This window comes from Dermacentor variabilis, chromosome 11, assembly GCF_050947875.1.
Source record: "Dermacentor variabilis isolate Ectoservices chromosome 11, ASM5094787v1, whole genome shotgun sequence".
Lineage (NCBI taxonomy): Eukaryota > Metazoa > Arthropoda > Arachnida > Ixodida > Ixodidae > Dermacentor > Dermacentor variabilis.
In genome coordinates this window covers 72,795,863-72,816,033 of record NC_134578.1, presented here as the reverse complement: position 1 = coordinate 72,816,033, position 20,171 = coordinate 72,795,863, and the positions used below count along the sequence as shown (strand labels likewise).

The 20,171-nt window shown below is 44.8% G+C and overlaps 1 protein-coding gene across 1 annotated transcript in view; it reads right to left on the bottom strand.

Annotated features, from left to right (window-relative positions):
• The window catches only part of LOC142563330 (membrane metallo-endopeptidase-like 1), a 54,527-nt gene extending 38,690 nt beyond the window's left edge, over positions 1–15,837 (bottom strand). Inside the window, exons 1-4 of the mRNA XM_075673890.1 lie at positions 15,647–15,837; positions 14,510–14,560; positions 11,154–11,234; positions 6,113–6,157 (exon numbers count right to left, since the gene is read on the bottom strand). Of these exons, the coding sequence (XP_075530005.1) occupies positions 6,113–6,157; positions 11,154–11,234; positions 14,510–14,560; positions 15,647–15,698 (229 nt within the window). The 5' untranslated portion in view covers positions 15,699–15,837. The remainder of the gene's footprint in view (positions 1–6,112; positions 6,158–11,153; positions 11,235–14,509; positions 14,561–15,646) is intronic.
• Between the last annotated feature and the right edge of the window lie 4,334 nt (positions 15,838–20,171).

The window sequence follows — 20,171 nt, the reverse complement described above, 5'->3', positions numbered from 1 at the left end:
AATTACCCCTGTCTTGAGCTGGCTAATTTCAATTGGCGCCGGCAAATTTCCTAATTTCATCACTCCACCTAATTTTCTGCCCTCCTCCATTGGGCTTCCCTTCCCTTGGCGCCCGTTCTTTAACTCTGATGGTCCACCGATCTACCTTACGCATTCAATGGCCGGCCCAGCTCCATTTTTTTTGTCTCTTATTGTCAACTAGAATATCGGCTATCCCCGTTTTGCTCTCAGATCCACATCACTCTCTTCCTGTATCTGAGCGTTACGCATAACACTTTCCGTGGCATCGCTCTTGCGGGGCACTTAATTTTTTTCTCGAGCTTTGTTAACCTCCCAGTTCCTTCCCCATATGTTAGCACCAGTAGAATGTAATGACTGTACAGTTTCTTTATTCAATCACTTTGCTAATGAGGATTTGATAATGCTTGCCGTGTGCACTCTAACCCCATTTTTATTTTCCTGTAAATTTCCTTCTCACCATCACGTTCCCCTGTAAGCAATGGATGTAGGTAAATGTACTCCTGCGCAGACTCAAGAGGCTAGCTTGCGGTTATGAATTCATGAAGTTTGTAACATGAATTCCTAAATTCTTTTCACTCAACAATAAAGTTCGCATTGAAATCTTCAAGCCAGCGCATAAACATTCTGGACACAGTAATATATATTGACAATATATATAATATACAAAGACAGCGCTGTGTAGGAAACCTTTTGACAAACAACACACAAGAATACACAAGCCACTTTACCAAACATTATAAACAAGGTACATTTATAGGTCAAGCCGTACGACTACGTCACATTTGAGTTCAAAACCAGGATTACATAGATAGATTCACTCGCCTTAAAGCAACCCTATCAAACAGGAACCAATGAACACTGCCCTTCAAAGAGCCTACACCAATGCAAGGTAAATTGAGCGAGCCGAGGTCATCAAAAACCGCCCTAAGATCACAAGAACAACGCCTCTTCTTACTACAAAATTCTCAAACGCACTCTCAAACATTAACAGCACCTTCAATAAATACTACTCAGTTATCGCTAGCAACAGAAAATAAGATCTTTCCTCACCCGAGCAGAGCAGTTTTCAGGCGGAACACTAACTTCAAAGACGTTCTTGTACGTGCCATACTAACAACAAAGGCGAAGACAAAATCCGGCCCCTGTGACCACCCAGGGTGCTCGCAGGCAGCCATGTACAATTCGCCACTGCAACTAAATGTACAGCGTCGGATTACCCCCACAAGGTAATCTCGAGCTGCACCTGCACGTCCAAAGAACGTAAACTACTGCCTATGGGTGCCACTTGTAGCAAACCATACACAGGTGAGAATGGACAGCAAATTCATACAGGGTTCAACGGCCAACGCGCAGATGCAAAACACAATTTAGCTAAGGCAGTCGCCAGTCACTTCAATGCTTTTCTGCCGCATTTCAGAGCATATATTAACCATGTGAAATCCTCTTCCCATGCAGTTTTCCTGCCCGTCTTTCTTCTTCTGTAGTTTTCCTTTCCTTTCTTCTTCTTTATTTGTTTCTTCTATAAACCGCCCCCAACGCGTCCCAAAGTCGCAAAACATCAGCTTGCTCATATGTTTTTCGGTGCCTTCACCACCAGGTTCATGCCTGTTTTCCTGTACACTACCGCGATGGCACCTGCACCGATCTTCGGAGGTTAACGTCCCTTGAAAGACCAATCCGCTCATTTCCCACCACCCCCGTTCTTTCCCGCAGACTTAATGTTGCCACCTTAATACCTTCAAAAATTTTCCGGCGCACTGATGCTGGACGACTCACATCATTATTTCAACTCATGTCCCTTTGTTGCTCCCCTCTGACCAACTGTCCGCGCCATTCTTCTAAAACTATACCCGCAAGCCGTCTACGACACATGCGGTTTCCGTTCAGTTCTCTGAAGAGTACCCTTCATCTTTCCCCCAAAGTACCCAAGGCGGCTGTCTTTGACGCTTTTAGCTTTTCCCGTATTCCCTTTTTCCTACCGCCTCCCCACTCCCCCGCTCTCTTCCCCTCATCTTCAAACCCTGTCCTACCCGCAATGACAGAACGGGGAGTACTGGGTTTAAAACCCAGAAACTCCAAATAACAGCGTTCATTTCCTTTCGAGTCTGTTCCTTTACAGCCCGCCGCAATGCGCAATGACCGCTCGTGACGACACCCTACTAACCCGTCAAAGCTAACCTGTCTAGGATGACAGGGCCGCCTATGACAAAGGTCCTCCTGTTGAAAGACAGACCAGCATTTCTGATGCACTTTATTTCATGTAACTTTTATACAACGGTGTGGTACTCCATCTGTCCGCCCCTTGATTTTTGTTCCCTTGTCAATCCGTTGAACATTATTTCTGTTCTCAGTATATTCGTCTGCCACAACACACTCTCACTTACACTCTCTTACACATTCTCAGTTAAAGTGCTTAACCATTTGGTGCAATTCATCCCCAGTGTTGCTAAACAGGACGATGTCATCTGCCAACCAAAAGTTGTTGAAATATCGACCGTTCATCCTCGCTCCTAAGCCTTCTCAGTGAGCTTCAGTACTTCAAAGAACGCAGTGAATAGCATTGGAGGGATTGAGTCTCCTTGCCTGACGCCTTTCTTGGTATGTAGCTGTACTTTCCTTCTAGAGAAACAAGTAACCTGTGGAATCTGTAGATGTTTCCCAAGATATTCATGTATGCCTCGTGTATTCCTTGATCACGCATTGCCTCCACGACTGCTGGTATATCTAGGGATCAAATATGTTTTCCTAATTTATGAAAGTCATAAAGAGAGGTTGATTAGACTCCGCAGATTTCTCAATTACCTGATAGACGTGACATGTACGACACCCACTGTAGAATATCCTTTCCTGAAGCCAACCAGCGCTCTTGGCTCATGGAAGTCATGCGTTGCGGTGCTTCTGTTTGACATTATTTTGGTGAATATCTTATGCAGTGCTCTGAAAGCACAGTAATCAGCTTATCTTTCTTCGATAATTTATCGTCTTCCTTCTTATGCAATAATATATTGGCATTCTTCCACGTCTATGGTACATTTGAAGTCGTCAGGCATTGCGTATGAAGGGTCGCAAGCTTGTCAAGCATAATATATCCTCCGTCCTTCATTATATCGACTCTTATTCCATTTCCTGCAGCTTTGCCCCGGGATATGTCTTGCAAGGCCTTTCTAACTTCATAGCTAGCCAGTTTACAATTTTTCTGCTGCTCTTACTATATATTCTAAATTGCTAATGCCGTCATCCTGCTTATCTCTCGCTGCATACATCTTGCCCTGTCCTATGCCAACTTTTGTTGTGACTGTGTTGCAGTGTTTTTAGTGCTTTGTCAATCTTTGCTATCTCCTAATTTCGAATATCTTTTGTTTTCATCTTGTTTATCAATTTTGACAGTTCAGAGAATTCTATTTAATCGTATGATGTAGACACGTTGTTGCTTTGTCGTTTCATTATAACGTCATTTGTTACTTGGGATGGCTTACCTACGGCTTGCGTTGGTGCCTTACTCCCCGCTTCCAATTGCTGCTTCTGAAATGTTATCTTTGTCTTCATGTTCTAAAGCTACATATTTCCTTACGGTCAACAGCCTCAATTCATATGCTTTTACCCTTACTGCCTATAGGTTGGCTCGTTTCTTCTTGACTAATTTTACTCTTCCTTTCTTCAACTAACGAGCATTCCTAGACTTCACTAGCCTACGATCACTGCCATTTGCCCTGCCTAACACTTCTCCATCCTGCAACATGCTGTATTGGCAGGGAGTACGAAATCTATTTCGTTTCATGTTTATCGGTTAGGGGTTTTCCACGTCCACTTCCTGTAACTGCGCTTCTTCGAGAAGGTTGAAGAACCTGACCTGCTTCATTTAATCATGTTTTACAACGTCTATCACTGCCTAGCCTCTTGCAAACCTAATTTCGATATCGATCTTAAATTTCGTATTGACAAAGGCAAAGGTGCAGTTCCGTGTGGGGCGAGTAACCACTCGTCACATCTTAGCACCATTTTGAAGTTTTGTAGCATACGTTATGCAAATAAGCTTATGCTCTGAGAATAAACAGAATAAGCCTACTTCGTCGTTGTGTACAAATGTCGCAAATGCATTTAGAAGCTGGGCAACTTACCCCTGCAAAAAAGCACTGCATTTTATATAAAATATGGAAGTGGTAAACAAAAGAGGGGGGAGGCACATGAGGTTTCTTTGTGCCGCATTTGTGTGTATTTAGAAGGGTAGCAGTTTGGGCTAGTTGTATTCCATAGTCTAATAGGTTTAAGGCGCGAACAACGATTGGACAAGAGACAAGGGAAGGCGCTTGTCTGTGTCTCTTCTCGTCCCGTCTTCGTTCGTGCGTTAAACCTATTAGCCTCTGTGTTTGTTTCAACGCCAACTGATGATCTTAGTAAAATGTTGTACACAATTTTCTGCACTGCGCTCATTATGTGCATGCGGGCGCCACAATGCAAAGCTGGAATGTCAATGACTGAAATAGTAACACCCAAGAGCGTGTAAGGAATTTAAACTGGCAGTCATTATCTGTGATCTTTTTTAAAATCTCGTTTTCTTTCTTATTGTGCGTCTGCCGTAGCCTTGCTGCTAACTTCGTTCACATCGCGGAAGGGTCTGCTATTATTGAGTTGAGTTGAATTTTTTCCGCAACAAGAAAAAGTTACCAGGAGGACAGGTAAAATCTGTAAGAACAGCTTGAGGAGCCCTGACCCTCTAATCACACGGGGAGGCATAAAAGCGCGCGGCTAAGGGAGTACGACATACTAAGAGGAAAACACTTACAGGAGTTATAAAACGTCACTTAAAAAGGCGATTATACAGTAGTCAAAGAAATAGAAAACCATCGTATCACGTCATTATACAAACAATAAACGCAGTTGTTTTGGTGATGTACTAGATATGTCAACCTTATTTTCTTTTATTATGTGGTTTAGAAGTGTAGGCAATTGAAATTTTAACATTTGATTTCCGTAATTGGTTCTACATTTGGTGACGTACCTCACTTCAGGATGGCGCACACTATAAGCAAGGAAGTTTTCCTCTAGCCTTACTAGGTTTGTCATGGTATCATTATTTTTCAGCAAACCGAGTTTATATAAACGGCATCGCTTGTAATCATACATTGATGGAACCTGAATGATGTGGTGCTTCTTAAACAATTCTGCACTGTGGTAGCGATATGGGACTTTACAGGCTAGGCATAGAGCACTTTTTTCCAAGACGGAAACGTTGCTAACGCTTGAAGCTGTTGTGGTTGACCATAAAAGAAACGCGTAATTCAATAGAGAATAAAATAAAGAGTTATATATAGGTACGTTAACAGAGGTAGGAAAATAGTAGCAGTGGCAGCGCTTAATGCCGGTTGTCCTCGATAGTTTATCAATAATGTACTTCACGTGATCATCCCATGTGATGTTTTGTGACAAATACACGCCCAGTGATTTGAAGCTTTTTACCACTTCAATTTTAGAGGCATTTAACGAAATGGTGGGTAACTGGACATATGTGTGCCGGGGGTGAATAAAACAGCCTTCGTTTTATTAATGTTTAGTTTTAAGGAGTTCATTTGAGCCCATGAATTAACTTCAGACAGTGCACTAATCACTCGACTACCCAAATCGGTCGTTTTCTTATGATTTTTTCTTCGTCGATCAGCTCAATTTAAGTATTTTCAAGCCCTACCACAGGTCGGATTTCAGAAATGCCTGGGAAAATATCACCTGCAAAAAAAGTAAGCTAACAGGAGAACACTATTCCAACATACAAGACGCGTTACGCCCAATTACGTATGTGCATGCATACCATTTACTAAACTAAATCTGGTTCCTCGAGTGTGGAATTAAATAGACATTAGCAAAAGACTGCCTCTCATTTCCTGTTTCAAGCTCACGCCCGCTATAGAGGCGCTGGTTCAGGTTAAAAATTAGCGTGCCTCGATCTCAGCGCTGCCTCCTATTCAGCATCAATGCCTTTGGGACGTCCCGCTGTCAGAATTAACATACACGACATGTCATTTAAGAGGACCGTTTTATCTTCAAATTATAGGTTGTCCGGCTTAGATTCCGTCAAGTTAAGTTGAGTTGTACCCACTTTTGGTTGTCCTTGATGTCTTGCTTGAAAGCGTGTGATGCTTGGCTGAAAAGAAAGAGTGATGGTTCTTGCGATGAAGATGCAAAACAAACACAGAAATGAGCACACTAAAGTTTGATATTGTCGGTACGGAAACAATTAAATATATGCCAAGGCTGTCAGCAAACATGCCTCTTTACCGTCACGTGATGTTAGGCACGGCCAAAAGAAAGTTCTTAACCTAACGAACTTATAGATATTAGGTATCGGCGAATATTCAACATTTCCAATACTGTTCAAACAACGCTCGTTATTTGAATCATCATCGAATGGAGAAATAACTATTCGAAATTGTTGAATATTCGTTCCTGTTCAAATATAAAAGGTAACATATCGCAGAAGCTTGATGTGGGCGAGTTGGTTTTGCCTACTTGAAGAAAAGAGCGCTACGAAGACGCGGACTAAAAGAAGAACATGTACGACGGACAAGGCGCTTTGTCCGTCGTACATGTTCTTTTAGTCCGCGTCTTCGTAGCGCTCTTTTCTTCAAGTAGGTAATATATAACCCTTGATGGCGTCTCGAGAGGGAAAACCCGATGCAAGCTAAAACTGTTTCAAATGGTTCTGCGCTGGAAGAGCAAGGAGGTGTTGAGCAGGAGCACCGGTTTCTGAGTGAACAGATGGGACAGAAAACTGCTGAATAATGTGCAATCATCACAATAAAACCACCCCGCATATAGGCAGCCAACGAACATGTCTCAAATTGGGCAACATCTGTGGCCACTGTCGCCGAGTTTGCATTCCACTGAAGCGATGTTCGGTGCTATCACAAGGCTCTCAAACGGTGCACTATGTCATTGCCATCAGCACACTAACTAACTGAAAGTCACCACTTACCATATATACACCCCTCCGTTAACTGTACGTCCGATTCCGAATCGCGTTACGCGTGTTAAACGATGCAAATGTGTTCCTAATTTTTTCGCCAAGCTAACTCTACACTAACTTTACATTTCACTTTGTTTAAAAATTGAACTAGCATCTGGCATTTCATTCCGCATTCGAGTGGGTTCGGAAATTTTGCTATTCGAACACCCCTAACAAAGAACCAAATAGTCATGGCAAGTCGTATATTTTAGAACAAAAATACACGCGTATTTTATTTTATTTTTTTGCAATTCCCTTTTCAACGATTCGCTATAAAGATGGAAGTTATTGCTACAATACGGGCGACCTTCAGACCTTCAATAACACGCACTTTTGTATAATACGAAACCCGAATATTCCGAACCAGGATAGCGCTAATTCTTCTCTACATCGAAAACCCGAAACTTTATGACCGATACGCATGTAAAGTAACTAACAATAACCCGATAACCTGTGCAAATGCAGTTCGTTTAAATTCATTATAGTAGGGCATATGAAATCACCTAAAGTATCAAACACTATACTGACGGCATAAGCTCGTTCGTTATAACCGGGTTCTACGTTACCTCCTGTCGCTGCGAAAAAATATCTTGGGGTGTTAAAAAAAATGGGGTATTCGAAACAAACAGGTAATATTTACTGGTCAAGCCTCTGTGAAGATGTCACGAGGACCTGGGTTCCATTCCAAGCCACGGCGGGTGCATTTCAATGAGGCCGGGAGGGCACACGCTCGCGTACGTAAACTTAGTGCAGGATTTGCGTTCCATGGAGCTGGCTGGCGCCTGCTAAATTTAAATTCTGCGGTTTTAGGCCCAAAAGCCACGATATAATCATGAAGCGCGTCGTGGTGGAGTGATCCAGATTCCCCTTTCAACACCTGGGTTTCTTTAACGAGCACTTCAATCTAAATAAACGAGCCCTTTTTAATGCGCGAGCATTATATGGCCCATTTGAAGCGGAAAATTTGGAGTCCGTTATCATCTAGTAGTACCAAAACCCACGTGACCAAGTGAGGACGTCACGTTGCCGGCGCTGAACCTCCTGCAGCTCGTACTGCGAAATCCCACGCACAGCAGCCTCGGCGTAAGACGGACGCCATGGCCCACTCCCAAAATTTGCTTAAGCGGGAGGAAAGTAGATTAAGGTGGAATAATGTTGGCACAAATTAGACCAAGGTTAATTAAGGAGGAGTTTTAACTTGAGGCGATAACTTAGACAAGTCCTAATGCTTTCGCATTCAAATCATTTAGGGCATACTTAAGTGACTGTCATTTTTTCTGCATTTCGTTTTATTGAAGTGCGATCGCGGCGGCCGTGATCGAACCTTCGACCTCAAGATCACGAGCGTAATGAGGTAGCCACTAAGCTTCCGCGGCGGGTGGTACACGCTTCAGTCTGAAAAAAACAGTGCTGACGGAGTACAGTCGGCCTGCTTCTTATTTCTTATGCCTTGTGTCCCATCTCCCTGCTATTTTCTTTATTTTTCAAAATAAGCTTCAAATTAACGGCCAAATAAACTACCACAATTGGTCGTAATTAATTCGGAGCCCCCAGTAAGGATGTCCTTCGTAGCCCCGTTAACCCTAATAATTGGACTTCACTTCGAAGCACAGGTGTAAAGCAGAAATTGGAACATTATCGGCGATGCGATTACTCATGAACTTTCTTGGATTGCCTTTTACATATCGACTTTAGGGATCGCTTTGTCATTGCAGAATCGACGCCAGCCAATATTTAAAGCATAGCCATTTGCTACAGGCACTATGTGCCTTGCAGATGTTTCGATATACTTAAGCACTCAAAATCAGAAGCGAAATGCAACGTTGTTCCAGTTAATAATTTTCTACACTGTAGAAAAGTCGTACTACGGAAAACTGTAAACTGGAACCGACTTGCATATCATGGCAGATTGAGTCCGTATTTGCCGACGCTCACGAGGGCACCACGTTTCTAGTAAAACGTCCGGACGTATCACCTGTAAAGGTGTACACGGTTTCTTCAGTACAATAGCCCACACATGTTTTCTCCCGTCTATTTTTCTCCACTGTTACCGGTCGATTTTTCACACAAACCGATATCAAAGTCACTTCAAGCTCACGAGACCTGAGGATAAATCGAAGACACAATCAGTTTTCAAATCGGTTGCTTATCCATTTACTAATATTATGCAGTTGTTGACCTAAATTTTCTTATTACCAGTTAATAGCACATCAGTGTGTTATGGACGTGAACACATACCCTTTGTTAAAATGCAAAGGTCAGATGCTGAATGCAGCACCTTCATATACGTCGACAAAGTAGCTGTCTCTTCATGCTCGACGTAGTAAAAACAACTTTTCGTTGGCTATATATACACATAGAGATGACGATGGCACACCGGGAGATGGGTTTGCATGTTTATGCTGCACCCTCGATTTTCGTCTCGTCGCGGTGTATTAGACAAACACCTCACGGGTATTTTTGTCTTCTATGACGACACAACAGTCCAGAGAAAATCAGTAGAGAGCTTTATATCAGGAGACCCAGCCGGCTTGCGTGCTCAAGCTCAACACAAGCCTCCTGCATATCCTTAATCTTAAAACAGATTTTCATGTAAATGAACGGCAAGAATAAGCCACTTCCGTGGAGCTTCTCATGCGTCTGTGTTGGTTGCGTGGGATAAGTATACTAAGTTATCAATATCGAGTTAGTTTTGAAATCTATTGAAGGCAGTGTACAAGATAACTTCACGGTACCGCTTGTACACTGCAAGGCACAATGTCCTTAAGATCTCTCAACTGTAACTGGGCAGTGGCTGCGTAGCATATTCGCCGATGAGATGAACTAGGATGCATGCATAAATGTATGAGAGTGGTTTGAGCGTAATCTTGCTACCAGCTTTCGAGAAGAAAAATAGGCCTCAATTTGGCATATGGCACACGAATTTGGCATACGTCGTCGCACACTACGAAAAGCAACCATGAGGGGCCTTTCGAACAGTGCCAGATGATATGAAAATCCAATATGTAACCACGGCGTGCCAACAACGGCCAGGCAATTTAGCATCTCTATTGCTGAGTTTGTGCAAAGAAAAACTGTTTTTTTAAGACGAAAGCCTTAAGTGGCACATACCTTCGATGGCCTTGAAAAAAAAGCGTCGTCATATCCAATGGTACAAAAACTGTCGTCATGAGCAATGGCTCATACCCCCCTGCGCCAAGCAAAATATGCAATGGCTCATCCCTCTTGTAACGCAGAGGCTACAAGCACTCAGCAAAGTGAAGCGTACAGTGCATACATTCATTGAAATCACGCATACAACACAAAGAAACGCGGCGTCTGGTCAAGTGGTACAAAAAAAAAGTACGTGAACTTCTCAATAATTCATAGCTCCGTAAGAAATGGCTCGTAACCCGTAAGCAAGCAAAAAATGCAATGGCTCATAACCCCGTAAGGCTGAGGCTACAAGCGCTCAGCAATGTGAAGCGAACGGTGCGTAGATTCATCGAAATCACCCATGCAACACACAGAACAGCGTACGCTTCAATCCCCTGCCGAGAAGATGCAAGGTAAAGTCGAAGAAACGTCGTTGACGCGAGTCTGACCCCGCTATACGAGCGCGCGAAGCCGCAGGTAAGCGTCGAAAACGAGCCGAAGATGCGAAAGAAGCAACGCGACGATGCGAGACGGCAACGTAGAGAGGCGGCCGAAGCTCGCAAACAACGGCTTGTCAAACGTGTACTTCGCAGTGCGGCTAGCTATGTCTTGCAAAAAGTCTGAGCCCTCGGTTCGTATAACTTAATGCGTTACCAAGGCTTGCCTTACCAAGTGTTGCAATGCTGCTGAACTTGTTTTTCTCGCGTTCGTTACATGCGCACCAGTTAGACGAAACTACTCGAAAATCGAATATGTTTTTGAGTTTTCTTCAGATATTGGGGCGACAGTGCACAAGGCGTCTAAGGATGTTAACTCACCCGTAATTAACCCCTGAAAGTACGCGTATTAACACGTAATCGACAGGTTAAGAGGCAAGTGGGGGTTTCTGGCAGGTGGCCTTTACCTGCACGGCACTGTACAATATAGGCTCATGATAAAGACGCTTCCGTAGTCCCATTCTGAAAAGTAATCTGTGCTGTGCGCAGATTCGTGAACTAACCGGCTTGTTCCGCGTCCTCCTGTTGTTGCCCTTGCAGTCCAAGGGCCTCCATTTCCATGCGCACCTGTTCCCGAAGCCTCTCTGCAATAGAAACGACACGGAACGACAAATATTTACTTATTTCAGCCGTCTGTACTAAAGGACCACTAGAGGCAGGGTTGATATGGATTCGTAGCTACACTTGAATTGCGAACAACTCTCGCGTCCTTCACAAGTAAAAACAAAAAATAGATGCAGTAAAGAAAGGTTTACCGACGCCACCGTTCAATTTCCACGCTACTACGCGATTTCCTAAAGTTAGTCGTTCATGCTCGGCGCTAGATAAGCGCTCGTTCGTAAGAAGCATCAAATTTCATTTACGAGGTAGCGAGAGGTCCAGTGAGAGCTCTTCCGCACTTTTTTTGTACAGCTGACACACATACGCTGAAGACACAGAAACACGGGCAGGCCTGTGTTCGCACGGGCAAGCACTTGCAAACAAGGGCTCGCGTTTGGCGTTGAACGTCCAGAGGTCTACAGATACCGATGACGTCACACGCTACTGCAAAGGCGGCAACCTTTACACAAACAAAGTAACATGTTTTCATATATTCTGCATTTGGGTGAATAAAATGTACACCTGTATAAAAAAGCAAAGTGTCATTTCAAGTTGCTTATTCCTAAAGTTCAAGATTACCCGCAACTTCATTGGGCAAATCGAAATTACAAGCGCTGTGCTCTAGAAGTCGGAAAACTAAAACAACTGGGCGTACGGGAGCTTTCCTCCTGTACCCCAGTGTGCGCTCGTTTCCATTGTATCTCATTATTCTGGCACGGCCCCGCAGAAAAGAATGGCACTGCAGAAGCTAAAGCGCATTACATTCCTAAAACGGTCCAGTAGCTACTCCGTATAAATAGGGGCTGTGCTATGGTGTGCGAGATTTCCCGACAGCAGCTGTGTGTCGTCAACGCACTAAACGGACACACTGGGTATCAGCCTCATAGACTCGTCGTTTGTTAGTTTTACAGCAGTACTACAAGCTCCTGGCAAGGGAGCATTCGATGTATATAGCCAGAATTAACGTCCATATAGGCATATCTGTATCACACTCTATGTAGCACGGTAGACTCGAAACCCGCAAACCTAAGTGCTTTCGACCTGTTGAAGGCTAACACCATTTTTCTTTCTTTTACAAGGTCACTGAATTTTGATGGGAGGGAAACGTGCACTTTCACAATCATTTTTCTTTTATCAATCAATAAGAAATTCGAATATATTATACAGCTAGAATCGATAGGGCTAATTATTAGCCCTTGTTGCTGGTCAAGTCGGTTGTAACTTGTTAAGGTTTCATAAGACGCGAAACAAAGAAAAGTGCGGCGACGACAGAAAAGAGCCTCCTATTCGTATTTCAGTTTGTTTCAAGACCTCTTTGATTGCGGTAATTGCTGATAGGTTCTTTCCGGCAGTTAGCTTTTGAAGGAAGACATCCCTCCTCTTTAAATATTTGTCGCTTAGCGTGTGCTCGTTTCCTGTATTTTTTATTTTTATTCGAGAACGAGAAGCCCACGGGACACACCGCTAGCGTTGCGCCCTGTGTGCTCCTCGTTATTCCTTGCATCTGCGGGCGAATGAGAAAGTCTTTGCCCCTACATTTTTTAGCCAAATTACGGCTGTAAATGCGAAGCCAACATATCCATTTCTATCGGTTGACCTTTCTTCGAGCGGCCCAGTCTTATCTGCAGGAAGCTCCATAGCACGGCGCTGCTGTCAGTTGTTGAAGATGGCCGTTGTTCTTCACACGTCCACACGAAGTGTGATTCGTTTTCTATGGACCAAGGGACCAACGCCCATCGAAATCGACAGGGCAATGCAGCCCACGCATGCGGAAAGGCGCCTCGCCTTAAGAAGTGTGAGGTGGTGGTGGTGTTAGTTCGCAGAAAGCCGCGAAGACTTGCATGACAATGAGCGTTCGGGGAGGCCGCGTGCGTCGCTGACTGAAGACAGGGGTACCTCAAATTTAGTGCTGCAATGGGGCAAATGTTTGAGCCTGTGTAGGATATGTGTAAAAATAGAGTAAGGCGCCTACAATAGAACGTATGTTTGTAAATACCTCTATGTACCTTATTTGGTGAACAAAAAATAGAGGAAGAGAGTGATTCGTCCTCTATATTAGGAGTTCTCAAAATTTCGTGACTAAGTTTGTGCATGCGATCTATTCTTTTTTTTTCTCACTGCTGATCTTCTCGATTGTGCAATTTGTGTTTAAAGCCTGGGACTCTAAGCTGGCAGTATTGTAGGGTAAAGAATTGGGCTTCATTAAGATAATCAGGACCCGCCAATTGTTCGCTTGAAAGTAAAGCTGTTTTGCGCAGTTTTTGTAGAGATGCCGGCAGTGGCGTAGCTAGGTCGTCTGGCACCCGGGGCCCATAGGCCTTCTGTCACCCCACTCCCCGGGTGTAGCCGGCGGAAATAGAGGTGTCTTCAGATGTATGACACCCCCCCCCCCTCACTGGCCCCTTGCACCCGGGGCCCACGGCCTCCCGGCCCCCCATGTTGCTACGCCACTGGATGCCGGAGAAAGCCACTCTCTCTATAGCGCAAGATACACCCGAACGGTTCAATGCCCAATACACCCTTCGATTTGTGTCGGGTGCCATGCGCGATAGAGCTTGCTTTGTTCAAATAATGTGAGTGTGGGCGTATTGTTACTTCATTTTAGCCTTTGGCGCACGAAAGCCACAAGTACAGTAAAGGCACAGGGACAGTATAGTCGTCCATGTTTTTCTACACTGTCCGTGCATCTTTTGTGCGCTAAAGGCTAAAATTCTTCTGCATCCCTGACCAGCCAATTTACCCCACCGACGTGACTCTTGTTGCAACTTGGTGTTCTCCACACTGATCAAATTAGCCCCAGCGACCAACTAGCATTTCATGCATGAATAGCTCGCAACAACCGCTGGATGACTGCATACAACATTAAAAGAAGGATCTCCTGCAAAGTGCAAAGGAAATATGCATTGAGCACATTGTACCCGCTGTCCCGGCTCTCTTGATTTGCATATATTTCCCAAACTCCCCATTTATTCCCGCCATCTCACACTTCTAGCGCCGCCTATCGTTATTTGTAGGCGTAGAGAAATTCTTGTCTCGGGGTATTCTCGTCAGAGGGCGATAGTGCAACGCGACAATTCCCTACTGCATGCTCACGCGTATGATAGAGTGCACGTCGTGCCTCGTACACAGAGCCCTGTAAGTTCCATTCGTGAAAAACCTTAGTCTGGTCTAGAAGCACGCGGCTTCTAAATGTCGTAAGCGTAAAAATACATGGCTACGTATGCATGATCGCATGAGCTGAACTTCTGCTTTCGCTTACTCCTTTTTCGCCGAAGCTTTCGACGCTCTTGCTCCAGTTGCTTCTCGACGCCTGAAAAGAAAAACACAGGAATTCATTTTAACAATGGTCACTGATTAATTCCTTCACCGAGTGACAATGTCACCAGTCGAGATGGCATGCACCTCAGCTCCGGACAGAACTGTTACTGGGAGAGTTGCCTTCACGAAAACACTGCAGAAGCAGTAGTTGTATGCAAGCACCGGTTAAGGGCTAATAATATGCTACACAGCATTTTTTAAAGTATTATTGGGGCTTCAAGGTACTCAAATACTGAAAACAGTTCAAACCGTCATCTTCAAACTGCTGTTAAAATGCGTGCACGTGGCACATACTCGAGTTGGTTGAGAATACATACAAAGCAAGCATCAAATGATGCTCACAGGCCAGCTTTCTTTATCAAGCTGGCCTGTGACGCTGGGCTACAGGTATAGTACCGTACTACTTTCTCACCATATTGTGCGGTATAGTACCAATTAGTGGTGCCTGAATTTGCAACACGATATGTCGGCGACACCGCGCCCGACACACTTGTCCACAGGACCGAAGCGGCAGGCCCAGAAACAGGACTGCACCATCTGCCGTAAATCGCTATAGCTAGTAGACAGCCTACTCTGAGCCCGAGCTGCCGGATAGTCATGCCACTGTTGGCCAATTTCTTGGATCCGAATTTGGCTTTGAATGCTTCCTGTTAGCGTTGGATCATACCGATGGTCACCGATGGTCACCGATGGTCACCGATAACCGATGGCCATTAAGGGTTACGGACTGGATTCCAAGGGAAGCGTAGCAGGGGGCAGCAGAAAGTTAGGTGGGCGGATGAGATTAAGAAGTTTGCAGGGACAACATGGCCACAATTACTACATGACCGGGCTAGTTGGAGAAGTATGGGAGTGGCCTTTGCCCTGCAGTGGGCGTAATCAGGCTGATGAAGATACCGGAAGGAGACAGAGCTGCCGCTATAGTTGGCTGCACAGCGGGCTCTTATCGAGCGAAAAACCTGACAAACGCAAGTGTAATCGACGCAGCTGCGGAACAATTTTGTTCCGATCTGATCGGGGACGTGCTCGCGATGACCTTGGTTTATCTACCCTAATACCCGTAGCATGTAAGGCCTACCTTCTTCACCGATGTCGGTGCGCAGGATTGAAAATATGTCCTGTTTCTCCATGGTGAGTGCTCTTTCTGCCGCGTCGACGCAAGTAAGGGTCCGGGAGTTTTCAGGTTCCTATCGCCTGTCGGAGCCTTTCTGGAGCCGGTGTATTCGCTTCGACGAGGACGGCTCCAACGACACGCCGAACGAGGCTAGAGCGTTCTTCTTCTTTTCTCTCTTCTTGTCGCTGCACGCAGCCACGCGTAATGGGTGCGCTTCTTCTTCTGCTTCTACAGTGAACTGCATTTTAAAGCCCAATTTGCCTTGCCTCACCGCAGTTCGGCGCAGGTACGTTAGTTAGTCACGGAAGAGACGACTTATACAGAGTGTTTCACGTTATTCAACCAAGGATTTAAAAAGTGTGGTTAGTCGCACCTGAATGAAACCAATGGCGTATGGTTTGTCATCATGTGGCACTCCTTGGAGTATTTTTTTTATTCCGCTTAATTAGTTAACTGACGAAGTTGAATTGTGCAAGATTTTTGGTATTCAATTTAGAGTCAAGTACGTTTCGTTGCCTTGTAGAGGGGAATTCAGAAATGACCGATGCAATTTTTGGGGGGCAATGTACATGCTGCGTGGTGATTTTTTTCGGCGTTTCAAGGAAGCCCGCGAGACATGAAATAACACCACTGGACTTCGCTCGTGCTCTGTCGTATTGCGGCGGTCTCAACCACGCTTCGTGCCAAAGAACCGTGCGCGCAGACCGTGGCGAAGTGAGTGGCTGTAGGCATCGGCTCCACAGTGCGTCAGCAACCTTGGCAGTGGCACACGGAGAGAAAGCGCCGTTGCCTCTGTCATTTTAGTTAATTAACTGATTAGGCAGAATATTGATAGTACTCCAAGGAGCGCCGCATGATGGCAAACCGTTCGTTTCATGCAGCTGCGGTTAACCACGCTTTTTTTTAAATCTTTGGTTCACGTTACGGGAAGCGCCCTGTATAGGCCTGCGTTAACGGCAAAGTTGTACCAGTGAACACACGTGCGTTCCAGGTAATAAGTTAAATTTCGACATACAGCCTGCACGTGTAATTGGTACATCGGTATCTACAAACAGCGCAGATCTTTTAAAGCAACAGCGCATCATCTTCAGTGGCATTCGTTCTTTTTTTTTCATTTTCTTATATTACATATTTTGGTGTACCTCTTCTTTTTTTGGCCACGAGGTGCGTAACCCTGGTTATGTGCCCAATCTTGGTTAACCCTCCCCATAATGGAAATGTGTCACTATGACACAAGAGTTACAGAAGCCTTAAATGTAATGATACAGGCTATACTTCTCCGGACGCGTTTCTCTCATAACTATTTTTATCTCTGTGTCTACGTCTGTAACCTATCGGGTATAGAGAATCGGGATTTTGTATTGCGGGAGACTGGTATAATCTCCACTGCTGAATGCGCATTTTTTTAGACTGAAGAGATCCGAAACGAGGCCAGAGAAGAAACTATCAACCTATTTACCTACTACTGCAAAGCGCCTGAAATGAGGCGATTGATGCTTCGCATCGAAAAAGGCCAACAGGAATGCATCCGACGAAGCAAGATCAACTCATTACTAAAGTTCGCCAAATTTTGTGGTCTCACTGATGTCATACCGCCTGCAGCAACGATTACAACTGCCTAGGGGTCGCATGAGACATCCCAAGTGAGGAGTGCAGCTGCAGCGACTCTCACACCATCCGGTATTTAAACCTAGAGGTCAATGGCGGCGCTCTACCAGACGACATGTCCCAAGCAACCATATACCCTATGACAATGACAGGTGCTAGACGCCCTTCTTGGCTATGACCTGAGACGAGGGTCGACAGGATGTAGATGCTTGAAGCCGGAAGCAAGGAACGACAAAAATTATGCAGGTCTAACGTGCGCGTTGTAATCTACATGACGCGATATTTAATTGGAGCGATAATCTACATCCTTTAAAAGCAACAGCGATGCGTATGATTTCGTTTACTTTCAGCCTACGCAACCAGATCTCGTGAAGTGATTATACGTTTATTCCATCACCAAGGCCACAAATTTATTCTGGTGCAATTATTCTCTTGGACAGGTGATGTCTTTACGCAATACAGTCATCTCAGTCCACGCCGAAATGCAAACTCCAACTCTGGACGATGCTCCTAATGTTACTTTTTATGTAGCGATACCACGAGGACAGCGACGGCGTACGATCCATGCCAAGGAAAAAATGGGGATGACAGGTGAATGCACAGAGAAGTGGGATATATATCCAGCAACATTTTAAGGATTGTGTACCTCCTGTGTCACAGTGGGACATACTATATCGGGAGCATTGGTCAACAACGGACGCTACGCCACTCGCACCTACCGAGAGCCTAAGTCGAAGAAAATAAAGTAAATGAAAGAATTCCTTAAATATAATCCAGTATCTCATTACCTTGACGGTTCGTTTTAAAGATGCCAGTCAGCTGATAGTCTATGTATAGGATTTATGCTGCAATCTTTTTTTAAAGAGAGCATAGGTGCGTTTACTCGCCCAATTTTATCGGTCAGCCATGCAAGGGCTAGAAAAGCCCGCCCGGTGGTGCTTTCATTCAGTGCACATATAACCTTCGCATCAGCAAATATGAACACAGAGATGCTGACCGGGCCAGCAAACAGCGGCCATGTCAAACCCGAAAACGTAGGCATAGAAAGCTTTAAGAAATGCCACATGCCTAACGGCGATGAATACGATTGCGCTTACACATACATCCCATTCGATGTCTAATCTCAGGCAATGATTATGTTTATGTCACCGCGAGGATCACAACTTCTGTCTTTCTCGTGTCACGTTGGCGCATACACGTTTATAAATGCAAGGTTTCTACAGTGCGCCTCTTGCCACACTGGCCCATTCTCTTTGCGGGAGATTAGCCAACAATGCGCGCACACCCAGTTGCACATACCAGATGACCGAACCATAGAAAGCTTAAATCAAAGAAGCCCCTGAATAAAGTGACTTACTTCTTTAAGAAGATGTGCTTTACAGATGCCTATGAGCCTGCATTGTGCGGTCCTATTTTAGGTATGATTATAATTTTCGATATTCTTAGGCACCACAGAGGTTCGCTGACTCGCACTACTTTGGCGGCCGGCAACAATGTTCACATGAGCCCGTCGGCTAGTACTTACATTCGGAACACATATAACCTTTGTATGTGCTTAAATCGGCAACTATATCCTGCCAGGAAACAAACGAAGGCCAAACACCGAGGGAAAGGTTACGAAAGCTTCTCTTTAATAAGCACTGGGGGGCAAACAGTAACTTTTCACACTCATTCTTCTGGTTCCTGCTTGGCTGCACACTTTGAACAGATATGGCCTTGTTTGTCGTTGTTTTTGTTTTTCATTTCTCCTTATTGCCTTGTGGCGAGACCTACTAACTCAGAGAAAAAGAACAAAAGAAAGCTAAGTCCACCTTTAATCCAGCGTATTACAAGGGACGGATACCAAGTTGCCCACTATAGGGTTGCTGCGTTGTCCATGCATTGGGACTAAAAACACGTTAGATCAAAAGCAAAGAAAGAACAGAAATTCACTCATTTAATGATACCCGGATATTTGATTTGCTGAATGAAAAATTCCATTTCAAGTTAGGCTGAATGATGAAATAAAATTCATTGTTCAAATAAATAAAACTAAATTCACAGGTTCTACGTGCAAAAATCACGGTAGTATGTTCACACATCGTAGTGGGGGGCTGCAGATTAATTTTGAACACACGGTAATAATTAATGAGCACCGAAATCAAAGTGGACAGGCGTTTTCGCCACACTCGATATGTGGCCTCCGCTACAGGGATCGCACCCACGACCTCTAGCTACGCCACACAACGCCGTAGTCAATGGGCTACCGACGGGGGTCACAAAATTTTTTGTTCCATGGGACAATATTGTCGCGCGTGAGCGTTATCCTTGCCTGCCACCTACTAATCTACAATAGAGATAGAAGACCTTTTAGCGGCAGCGCATTGTGGAATTCAGAAAGCCAACAGACTAGCGTGTTTATATTTACATTACCAGCAACTTCACTCACTCAAATTACAGCAATGTACCTGTATTGGTTCTTCTGGATTCAGGCGTGAGATGAATAAGCTAGTGGTGCGCGCGAGAGTAGTCAATTATGCCCTCGCTATATACTGCTGTACCACTATTTGGCAAAAGTAGCGCGGCCATTCGTATCACACAGCAATGCAAAAAAATAATGAACAGAGGATGCATCTTTCCTTTTTTTCTCATGTGTTTCCTTATCAGCATCAACTCCAGTGGAAAACACGAGAGCCGAGCCTGTCCCTAGCAAAGAATCTCTGTGCGGCTGATGCCTTCGTAATAATCGACAACTGGACCATGCTTCGATGAGACTCAATAATGAGAGGACCCAACTGGGCCGCACCGAGCTGTGGCCGGGCACAGGCCGGGCACAGGCCAGGCGTGAGAACATTGGGTAGGCCTCGGGAGGGCGAGCGCCATACACGTTCGGGCTCCATCC